The sequence below is a fragment of the Stegodyphus dumicola genome, chromosome 6 (assembly GCF_044657685.1).
Source record: "Stegodyphus dumicola isolate Sdum_Otavi_A_Nest chromosome 6, ASM4465768v1".
Taxonomy (NCBI): domain Eukaryota; kingdom Metazoa; phylum Arthropoda; class Arachnida; order Araneae; family Eresidae; genus Stegodyphus; species Stegodyphus dumicola.
Window position 1 is genome coordinate 221,279,173 of NC_140773.1, and position 12,308 is coordinate 221,291,480.

General features: G+C 34.3%; 1 protein-coding gene across 1 annotated transcript in view; it reads left to right on the top strand.

Moving 5' to 3' along the window:
* LOC118195837 (N-acetylneuraminate lyase-like) overlaps positions 1 to 12,308 on the top strand; it is a 32,289-nt gene that overhangs the window by 15,324 nt on the left and 4,657 nt on the right. The window contains exons 7-9 of the mRNA XM_035367173.2: positions 843 to 935; positions 4,681 to 4,826; positions 6,761 to 6,892. Coding sequence (XP_035223064.1) covers positions 843 to 935; positions 4,681 to 4,826; positions 6,761 to 6,892 — 371 coding nt within the window. The remainder of the gene's footprint in view (positions 1 to 842; positions 936 to 4,680; positions 4,827 to 6,760; positions 6,893 to 12,308) is intronic.

Sequence of the window (12,308 nt, forward strand, 5' to 3'; positions counted from 1 at the left end):
ACATTTATAATGAAGTAAAAGTTCTTTTATGTTGTTATTACTTTTCTTCCCGATCCGAGAAGATCTCACTCAGGACCACGAATTCATCAAGGCAAACAAGAAGAGAGTCCCTGTCATTGATGATATAAAAGCGCTTGAATACTTGTATTCCTTTATATGCATTTTATGCGTCTAAACGTGATTTATATGCTTAAATGTTGTGTACTTATAAGTGTTGGTGCCCACGTATGTATAATTTCAGTTAAAGTTTCAGGTTAGCGTCATCTGGCTGCCCTTCCCATCACCAAACGTAATTCAATTAACAGTCCTTGCTTGGCAATGTAACCAAATAATATTAATGAATTTGCGATGAGGCGTTTCGTGTCATTAAGAGGTTTCGTGGCCTCCTCTAAGAGATAGTGGTGGGCACGGGACAATCCTGTTTACTGTTCATTAATGTTAGCTATCAATTGTCATCGTCCTCCATCATTTGCCACCTGTCCAGCTTCATCCTAATTTGGATCGGGAATCCAAGGGTCTTGTTTCTCCACTTCTCCTACTACCAGCCTCTGGCTTTACGAACTCTTAAGTGCCCCCATGCCGAAACGACGCTGTAACATTTCAAACTAGATAGTTCCGAAGGCGTCTTCTTTGGTACTCGAGCCTTCGTCCAAAGATTTTTCAACTATGCCCGCTGTACTTAAAAGAGCAGTTATTTTTCTTATTTTGAGACAAACACTTCGAGAGTTTTGAGAACCTTTTACGATTCGGATTCGATAAAATTTATGATTTTCCAGAATCTATTTTATTATGAGGATTACTATTATTGGCATTACTATTATTTTAATCACGTCTATTTTCAGAGCATCTGGTGGCATACTTCAAGGGTATAGCGGATGCTGCGCCATCTTTGCCTCTGATGCTGTACCACATTCCCTCTTATTCGGGAGTCGAGAGTAAGTATTATATTCTGGCTATTTTTATATTTTTACCACTAAATCTTATTCCACAGATTTCTGGTTAACCGAAAACCAAATAGGCCTGAAACATTATTTATCCGGATTGCTTTTTATCTGTGGCCAAGTAAAATTTATATTTGTTAGTGTACTTTTTGTATTGTTAACTAGCAGCTTCGCTGCTAGCCTTCGTCTGGCTTTTAAATGTACCGGAAAAATGGCTGAAGGGAACACCAAACGTTAAATTTAAAAACTGCTTAGAATTTTACTCTGCAGAACAACTTCATAAAAAAAAAGTTATTGCGTATAACAAAATTACAATGAAATAAGCAATATCCCTTAATACAAATATTAATTATCCTAATAAATAAATTAATCATCTACCTTTGCAAAATCTTAAGAACTCAAATGGTATAAAGGAGGTTAAGGACTTTGTTTCCTAAAAAAAATCATTCAAAACTTTTCAATATCTTAAAGACAGTGAAATGAGCAATAAATAACACAAAAGAATACAAAAAACAAAAAATTCTGAAAAGCAAAGTATAATTAATGATATTTTATCTTATATTTTCAAGAGAAAAAAATTACAATGAAATAAGCTATATCCCTTAATACAAATATTATTTATCCTAATAAAAAAATTAACCAACTTTCCGTTGAAGAAACAAAAATCATGCAAAACTTTTCAATATCTTACAAACAGTGAAATAAGCAAAAAATAACATGAAAGCAACTCAAAAAACATAAAATTCCGCGCAGAATTTTATTCTGAAGAACATCTTTATCAAGCAAAAATCAATAAAAATGTATTATATATATATATATATATATATATTTATATTCGCACTAAATGGATTTAAGTTCATACAACATTTTATATATATATATATATATATATAAGATAAAAATGTATGAATCAGAGTTATAATATAACTAGAAACATTAATTCTTCCTCTCTATTCTAAAATCGTAATAACTTATCTGCATTGCGTCATTCAAATTAATCATGCGATCTTATGTAACCGTTAATACCAGATGCCTCTTGACGACCAATCACCGAATTGTAAACCAAAACTTTTCTCTTCGCGTGCCTCCATCTTGCATAAGTACGCACTTCAGCTTTTGCTCTCTACTCTGCTAAGATGTAATTTCGCTGGCTTGCTTTCTATCCCAACAATATCAAAAATGTAAATCTTCTGTGGAAAGGCACGACTAGAGTGCCAAGTGATTGTGGCCACAAATATGAATTGGAAATAAAAATGGAATTAAAAATGCCTCGACTGCCAAGTTCTTTAAATACTACGCAATCAAAATTCTTCTTCAATATGGATCTAATCACGCATCTACAGTGTTCCGTCTTTTCCTTGTGCTTTTATTATGGCATATATATATATATATAAATGACAACGAAATATGCCAATCTCTTAAAAACAGTGACATAAGAAATACGATGAAAAATTGTTGCTAAACCCATATTTCTAAAAGAATGAAACTCTTCAAAAATGATGCGATTTCATCAAAAATCTATGAACAGCAGTAAGACTGGAAAATGGTTGCCAAAATCACATTTTTAAAGATGTGAGATGTGAGAAGTGTACTTGGAAGCTTCATTTAAAAATTTTTTTAAAAATACAAAATATTATCATTTTTCCAAAATTCTTTTTATAAAAGCAGTCGCAAGGATAAAAGTTTAACGTGTCCAAAAATCAAAGAAAAATAAGCTATACATTTTTAAAAATAAACTTTTTAGAAAAAATCCCGTTGAAAAGGTGTTAAGCTCCCTTTGTTAAATAAATTCGTATTTAATCGATTTATTGAAACACGAAATTTATTTTAAGTTCGTAAAATAGCTAAGTGCCTAAGTTTCATGACGATGTGAAAATGGAGTGTGTAGAGTAAAATCTCGCTTTCCTATAGCCCATTACGTCTCAAAATGACGCGATTTCGTCACAAAATATAAAATAAAAAAAATTCGAATTCGAATTTCGAAAAAAATCGCTTCGAGGTGCACTGGCTCATGTCTAGATGCACCTATGTACCAAATTTCGTAGCCGCGCGTCTATTAGCTTACGCGCAACGCGAACGAAAGACACACTGACAGACACATAGACAGACTTTCTTTTATTATATGTAGAGATTTTTTTCTTCTTGATCTGAATAATAAAATGGATGCAGAACTTCAAATGTCCGGAACTTATCAGTTATCTGGGTCTCTTGTTCAGTGTCAGTTAAAATTGAGTTTAGTATTGATCGACTTATATTTGTGTAAATATTTTTCGGTGAAATATATTTTGGTGTTAAGTATAGTATGATGAGGGTGTACTGGTTCCTTCAACAGAGGCCTGTAATTACCTCTGTACAGTTGTTCCCTTCACCCTCTTCAAGTAAGATAATGTTGGAGGCTCTCATTTTATGAGTGTTTGTAATTTTTTTATATTATTATTATTATTATTATTATTATTATTATATTTTTTTTATTATGGAATGTATTAATGCAGTTCTCAAAGGCCAGTTACCTTAATGCAAGGAACGGAGGCCTTTTCAAGTAACTGCATAGGCACCCTGGGTCACCAGTGCATAGAACACACTGGTTAGCTCAAGAGGACAGCCCTATTGATGGATATGTTTGTTTAGAAGTATTGCGAGGCTTCCAGTTTGGTAAAATCAGGAATTGTAAATGAAAGATCATAACGGTGAAACCATAAATTCTGAAAATCTTAATCGTATTATTTATGATGTTAAATTATAATTTATCAGTATAGAAATCAGTGTCATAAATATTTATGTGCATTACATTTAATTATAAGGAATGATTATGTAAAAGTTTATTTTGTGATGTTCTGCGATACCAAGAACCTTCCCTGAAGAATTATGATTATGTGAAATACAAAATAATAATAATAATACAAAAGATAAAACAGAGTAGTACTATATCTAATTAGGATTAATAAATTACACGTCAAGTTAAATTTAAAACTGGGCAGTAATGTAACCGTAGACTGGCGTAAATTTTGTTTAAAACTGTAAAAACTAAAACAAATCGGTCTCTCTTCTTGAGGAGAATAGATTCTCTTAACAGATTTGGAAGAGCTATAAGGTATTTCTCCCGTCTTCTTGGCATGCCTTCGTGGTGTGGTGGTTTGCACGCTGGGCGCTTATTTCAGAGCTCCTTGATTTGATTCCCGGCGAAGGCGTTGCTCATTTTTCGTTACTTCTGATAAAGAAATACCTAATATCTCTACAATGGCAGCCGAACTAAAAGGGTTGTGGATGATGATTCTCCACACCCAGGATTTGGTGACTTGTTCCCCTAAAAGCCCCAGTCGCCCTTTAAAAGAGGGCGTATATAAGGTATTTCTCCCGCCTTCTTGACATGCCTTTGTGGCGTAGTGGTCTGCATGCTGGGCGCGTATTCCAGAGATCCGTGGTTAGATCCCCAGCGAAGGCGTTACTCAGCAACGCAATATTTTAACTTGGAAGATAAATGGAAGATCTTATACCGCAGCGGCTGTAAGAATTCTAAAAACTAGTAGTTTTCCAGATCCCATGGATGGTAACCGCGTGATATAATTCTTCCGGAAATGGTAACTATTGCTAAATTGTGCAAGATTATAAATGCCTCGTCAGAGTAACGTGGCGTAACATATGTAGCTATAAAAATGGGAAGACTAAGCTATACACATTTTCTATACACAATGCTATACACATTTCTATACTCAAGCTATGCACAATGTCTTCATTGCAGTCGTACTGGCAGAGTTTCTGCCTAAAGCCCGAGCTGCCATCCCGACTTTCTGTGGAGCAAAATTCACTTCCACTGACGTCAGAGATCTGCTCAAGTGCCACACGTTTACGGAAAAGCCGTTTAAACTTCTTTCTGGATTCGATGAGGTGAGATTCGCTTATTTATGTTTAGAAATTTAACCGCTTCTATATGGGAAACCCAATTGTTTGGTTCCCTTTAGAAGTCAAATTAAACGGAAGGTCATTTATTTATATTTTATATTTTTAATCGTGTAAATCAGCGATTCTTAAACTTTTTCCATTAATAGCCTTTTTTATCATCGAGATTTTTTCACGGCCCCGCATATTAAATATAAAAATAAAGATGTAAAAATAAATATTTTCCCAGCTATATTTTTTGTTGGTAATTGTAAAAGTAGTAAGTAGCAAATCATAAAAAAGTGATACCTAGTTGGTCAATGTACCGATTTACCAATGGTACCAATTTTTGGTCAATGTATCAATAACAATTTTTTGTTGGTAAATAATACAAATACAAAAAAAGCGCTTATGTTGTTGTTGGCTTGTCCATATTACATGGAACAATGGTTACCAAAGCCTACTCCGAAGAGAGATTCGATTTCTATTTTCCACCCCGAAATTTGAGGAAGAGCACACCGGGTGGATCCGGGGTCTCCCACCCCTCTTCACTTTCACCAATCCATACGGGAAGACTTTCGGCTCGCCGCATATTTAGTCTGCCACCATTCCGCATCGACACTATACATTTACAAACATCCATGTCTTCTCCGGGATTCGAACCCAGGCCCTTTAGTACCGGAGTAGGCTCCCCTACCCACTATATCGTCTGGGCGACAAAACAAAAGCACTTATACAGGTAAATCTGAAAAAGTGGGCAAAACGTTATGGGATGATAGACTGCAGTTAAATGAACAATATTCGTCATAGACTATATGGTCGGAACGCAAGAGGTGAGAAGTTAATTGGTAGTTTTTCAAGAATAACATGAGAGACTTAAAGAATTAACATGAGAATGAGAAGAGATACTTCAAAAAACATTTTATTAACAAGAATGTAATTAATTTACAGACTCAAAGAAATTGCTGAAGAGGTTTTCCAACTGTAATGCAGGGTTCACATCTGCGGGATAGGGACTGACGCATATTTGCGAACACAGCACACATTTTCCGAGTGTCGCCGGCAACAATGACGATTCTTGAGACTAGGTGTTGGTTTCAATGGGGTCATTTCAGATTAGGCTTTTCATGCGGCCCCACGGAAGAAACTCCAGACACGACAGACGTGGTGATTGATCTTAGTGGCCAAGCTATGGGACCCCCTCGACCAAGCCATCGACCTGGAAATTTCGTGGTTCGTATAATTAGCCCTCTTCTCGGCAATCCACGGTAGAAAATGTCGTTAGGTGCGAGAACCGACCCTTTTTATACCATAAACTTTCTACTTTCTACTATAAACTTTCTACGACTTAGCCGGCGATTATCAACAGGCACGTACAATACGGCCGAGCGCAGTATATTTAACAACGAAGCAACCGTAGACAGGATAGTAGGTGCTGGAGGGGGTGTGACCAGTTGTCACGTGGGTCGATGAGAGCATCTGGTTGGCTGCGTAAAATTCTGGCAAAAATATGAATTTTACCATTAATAGCATAAAATAAAAATGAAAGTCATTGCAGGGTAAATAAATCTTCAAAAGCAATTCGTAGAAGTAGCTGGTAAGAGAAAACATGTGTAATATTCAACAGGTGGGCACCGTCGTCGTGAATGTCAAAAACGGAAATTCACGTGATATGGGATTATAAATACGATAAACATAAGTATGCAGTAAAATGTAAGCTAAACCTTTCTTAAATACTCCTTCTAACTCATTTGCATAAAATGGGAAACTAAAAACTCATTCAAAAGAGTTTTTATATCTGTTTCAGGTTTGCTGGTAGATGAAAACCAATTTACAAATTCCTGGGTTAGGCGACGTTAAAGCACAATGATTTTAAGCGTAAAAATGTGTGTTTCTCATTATACATAAACAGTGACTTTATGTCTTGTTTCGGTTCGCTTCAGGTGTTGCTGCCTTGCCTTGCTTGTGGAGTAACTGCAGCCGTTGGAGCGAGTTACAACTTCATGGCACCCATTTCCTTGCGTGTTCTCGATGCTTTCAAGAAAGGAGACATCAAAGGCGCCAGAGAAATACAGGTAACTTTTCAGTTTCCTTCCGCCATTTAAGTTTTGCAGATGCTGCATATTTTAACGCTGTCTAATCGTTCTTTCTGCTAATATCTTCTTACGCGGTCTTCATCACGGTCTTGCATATCAGCATCGTCACATTTATGTACATCACACTTTTTATAATATCTTTACATCTGTTGAAAAAGTTAAAAAACAAGACTCAGCGTAATGTTTGTTAATTTTGCAAGACTAGCTTCGGTAGTTTAAATGCGGAAGCATTTTCTTCAGCTGCTAGAAAAAGATCAGAAATAGTTGGTCGGTTCTTGAGGCATCAACTTCTGGTGTTTTGACCAGTATTTGGTGGTGAGCCAGGGGCGTTCCTAGCAGGGATGCAGCGCGTAAAAGTAAGCGGTCGGCGAAAATGAGGGGCGGCCGGACTCTCATCGCGATACCACGCCTAAATATTTTAAATTCATGTTAAGAACTTGTCATATATGTCATATTACTTTTTATATAATTTGTCATATGTAAGTACATAGTATGAAATAAACATTTTATTAATCACCGATATATTTTTTTAAAATTTGGGGCGGCAATTTTAGGAAAGTACGCGGGCAGACAATGGCCTAGGAACGGCACTGTGGTGAGCTCTCAGGCCTTTGGCTGGAAAAAAAAAAAAAAAAAAAAAAGCGCTTTTGTGCAACTTAGATTAGTATCTAAGTTAGAGAAACATAAAGAGATAATTTTTGAAGTGGAAATCAGCCAAAAAATTAAGGTCCAAAAAAAAAACTAAAGAAAGTTCGAGCTGATTTGAATTTCATTCGCTAACAGCAGAATCGGTTGAGATACGATACCTCTGGCGGGTATTGATCTAATTATTCTTATGCAAGTCTTTGGAAAACGACGCAGAATGTGGTGGTAAGATAAAAATGACTGAAAAGAAATTAAGCATCTATTGACGAAATAAGAAAACTAAAACATAATTTCCTTAAATCTTAAGGATAAAGATGGACTGGTTCTGTACTTAAACTATGGAAACTAGTCTTGCACAGTTTACAAACATTACGCTGATTCTTGTTGTTTAACTTCACCAATAATCGTTATTCGGCCTGTTGATTTAACTCAAATCTTTACACGTGTTTCGATGTGCCTGTTGGGTTGATCTTTAGATTATGATAACTTGGCGATTTTTTGGCGAAAATTTGGCGACCAACTCTCCTACAGCAACCCTCTATTTTTTTTTCCCGCCGCCATTTTGTCTTCACGAAGTAAAGACATGTTTCTTTTCTTTTTATCTACTGAACACTTATTCCAACAATCTACTAGCCGAATTACACTTATGCTAGAAATTTCATCTAACAAAACTGCTTAATCATGACAAATATTCACTGCAAAATTGGGATAAAGTGCACAATACCATACTCCTTACGCGTTTTTCAAAATAACACATACACATAAACCATGTACACGTCAACTTATTTTTACTTAAAAAAACATCCCAGAATTACACAAAAATGGCATTGTGCACACTCTTCACTACATCCATGTACACTACTTTTTTCTCATAAATTAGAACAATTTCACGAAAATACATGACAATTTTCTGAATCTTTAAACCCGGTAAAAAGAACATATATGAAATTACCTGATCGCGAAAAAGTATATACCCTTTCCAAATATGAAAATTTCCACGTATAAAATAAATAAAATATCCAAAAACTTTTACCTTTAAATCATCTATTATATTATAAACGTCACCAACGAATTCATACCGCAAGCATTACAAATACTTAGTGTCAAATATTTAAATTATTTCCATGCACGTTTACTTCAACTAAAACGTATACCAAATTCCTACAAACATAAAATTCACAAAATCATTATCATTTAATTAAAATATGACTAAACCATGTACACGTCGACTTATTTTTACTTAAAAATAAAATCCCAGAATTGCACAAAAATGGCATTGCACACACTCTTCACCATATCCATGTACACTGCTTTTTTCTCATAAATTAGAAAAATTTCACGAAAATGCATGACAATTTTCTGAATCTTTAAACCCGTTAAAAAGAACATATATGAAATTACCTAATAACGAAAAAGTATATACCCTTTCATATATGAAAATTTCCACGTATAAAATAAATAAAATATCCAAAAACTTTTACCTCTAAATTATCTATTATATTATAAACGTCACCAACGAATTCATACCGCAAACATTACAAATACTTAGTCTCAAATATTTAAATTATTTCCATGCACGTTTACTTCAACTAAAACGTATACCAAATTCCTACAAACATAAAATTCACAAAATAACTATCATTTAATTAAAATATAATTAAATTCAAAAACACTACTTAAAATATAAATAAGCACATACATTAAATTAATAAAAATTAGCTTACAATCCTAATTACTTTAAACTAAATCATTGCTAATAACAATTTTCCCAATAATACCAAATTACTTTACTTCCACCTTACATTTAGAACAATGCATAAAAATAATATCCTCAAATAATTAAAAATACTAACTTACCTAATCTTCTTCAGAATCTTGCTTACATGGTGGATACACGTTTATTATGGATTCAATAAAATTATTGAACGATTTTTTCTGCGAATTTTTCCTCCACACTTCCTCCGCTAAATAAAAAGCAAAATTCTCTTTATCACATCTAGAATTCACTTTAGACAGCCCCATACAATCCCAAAATTATTCAACCCTACTTCACACAACACACAATGAAGCTTAATACAAAATAATATACAGCCACAGATATTTTTCCAAATTCCCCCCTTTTCCGATTAAAGAACCGTAATTCGTCCATTAATACCACATGACATATCCCATGATCTCTCATTTCCCTCACACAAAATAATGCGTAATCGGAACTGAGTACTGCTCACATTATTACCAAAGTCCCAGGCAGTAACCTTTATCGCCTCCAAAATGTCGCCAAACTACCAGTTACCATATTCTAAAGATCAGCTGCCTGTTGCACTGTCAGTACCTCACGTTTCTATAAATCGTTTTGATTAGTGGGAAATTTAACTCTAGAAGAACTGAAGAACTATAGAAGACTATAGAAGAATATATTGAATAATATATCGAAACTATTAAAAGAAATAGTTTCGATGGTTTCAATACGGAACCATTTTTTTTTCAGCTGGTATCATCCGTGAACGTTTCGTTCTTTTTCAAGGGCTCCCGGACTGAAGGGTCCTATCCCTATCGAAGTTTTCTTCTTTTTCGACTGTTGATGTTAGTAACTTTTTGCAGGCATATCTGACAAGCAATTTATATGTGCAGGAGCGTCGATGTTATGGCATAATCGAAGTTTGGGATGATAAAAAGCGACTGCAATTAGAAGCCGAAGGATAAATCCGCAGATGAGAGATAGAATATGGAAAGAAAATAAGCTGTTGGCGCCATCTATTGAGGAAACAAGAAATCTAAAACATAATTTCCGTAAAGACTAAGGCTAAAGATGGATTGGAAAAGATAGACTGGTTTATTATGAACTGGGTAAAAAATTCCTACGATAAATTTGCTAATATTAATAATTTTTCAATGACTGTGTATAATTCGTCTACCAGTGTTCAGCATTCTGTGACTATTTATTATAAGAACATCTTTCTAATTTTCCCTTATAAATTTTTCGGCCTTTGTTTTGAAATTTAGCAGATACGCTCACATGCAATTTTATAGCTATTTTCATGTCCTGCTTTGTACTCTTCCTGAAGTTTACTTTCCAGCCCTTTGTGCAATAAGCAATGGTAAATATATAGAAGCAAATGACAAATAAGCAATGGTAAATATATAGAAGTCACGTGACAGCGAGCAGCCAATCACTTTAGTATCATCTTAGAAAGGTAATGTTTAACACCTATGTTTACTTATGTTATCAGAAAAACTGGTTGTTGTCCTAGGGAGATAGTCGCCAAGAGTAACTGTAATTAACGTCTATTCCGGCGTATAACGCCCAGCGGTAATTTCAAACTACATTTTAAAACTTTTAAGTACTATATTCGTCGTATAACGCGCATGCCTTTTGTTACGAAGAAACCAGAAAGATGCATGTGCGTTGCTGTTCTCTTTTGAGGTCGTTCATTCGAAGATTTTTCGCAGGCCTTTTGAACAATGGTATACTGAATTGACTAGCGATAAGGGGAATAACATGTATGTGGGGAAATGCTTGGAGGAGTAAATAATTCTGCAAAGAGGGCGGGTTATTCAATGCAGATGTGCACAAGAATGTTATTTTAGGGTTTCGAGAAAAGGAGAAAATAATTTGGGATAGAATATACCTCCGACCTGAATGAATCCGCGGAATTAATAGTCAGATATTTTGTCTTTCTGTAGGCATTTGAAGCCGTGATTTTGAAGTGAACATCAAAGGATTTCATTAATCGCAGTTCGCGAAAGTTCTCTTGCACCGACGACAGCTAGCGGCCCGGCAAGTCGCTTGTCTTCATTTACTGAATTAATCGTACATTTATTTATATTATTTTCTTATTGAGTATATATATGTCATTGTAGCGCAATTTGTTAAGTGCTGTTGGCATGAAGGGGAAAACATAAAGACGTATAGTGAAAAAGTTGTATTACAAATTAAGAAGGCATATGAAGTTCAAAATTTATTAATTTCAAACTGTATTTTTTTAAATTTAAAACTGAAAAGTAACCCTTTAAAAAATTAAAGAAATTTTTTTAGTATTTAATTTTGTTTATTGCATTCTCTCTCTCTCTCCTCTTAGAATGAGGAAGAAAAAGATTTTATATCAGATGCATAATATATGGCTTTAGAAATTAAATACATTTTTAACTACATCAATATTCATTGTATTCTTAAAAATAAAATAATTGTTTAAGTTATTAAGAAATACATTTATTGCTTTTAAATCACTTAACTCGATAATAACTACAATTACAATTTGAAAGATAAATTAAGCGTATATAATATATATTAAGCGTATACAGGACAGTTATTCTTTGGGAAGACAGGGTTTTCGAGAGGCCATGTATTAGATTAGACGGATTAAAGATTTTGTATCTCAAGCAACGTGAACATTTGCGGGATGAAAAATAAGTAATTTACCCGCGCAACTTAACAAAACACAAGTTAGAACCGTTATATTATTGCGTTATAAATGATACAGACGTTTCTATTGTAAGTGATATAAACATTCAGACATTTTTTATATGAACAAACAACACATCGTGTCAAAAACTTTTTGTATGCTTGGTATGAATGATAGTAATCGAAATGACTACAAGACTGGCATCAGAACTTAGAAACTCTGGCATATACAAAAAAACGTGTAGCTTTAATGTATATAGTCTAATGTTTTTATGTATATAGGAATAACTAAATAAGGTAGCGGTCAAATTGAAATGGAGCTGAAATTTTCTAACATCCCTAATTTAT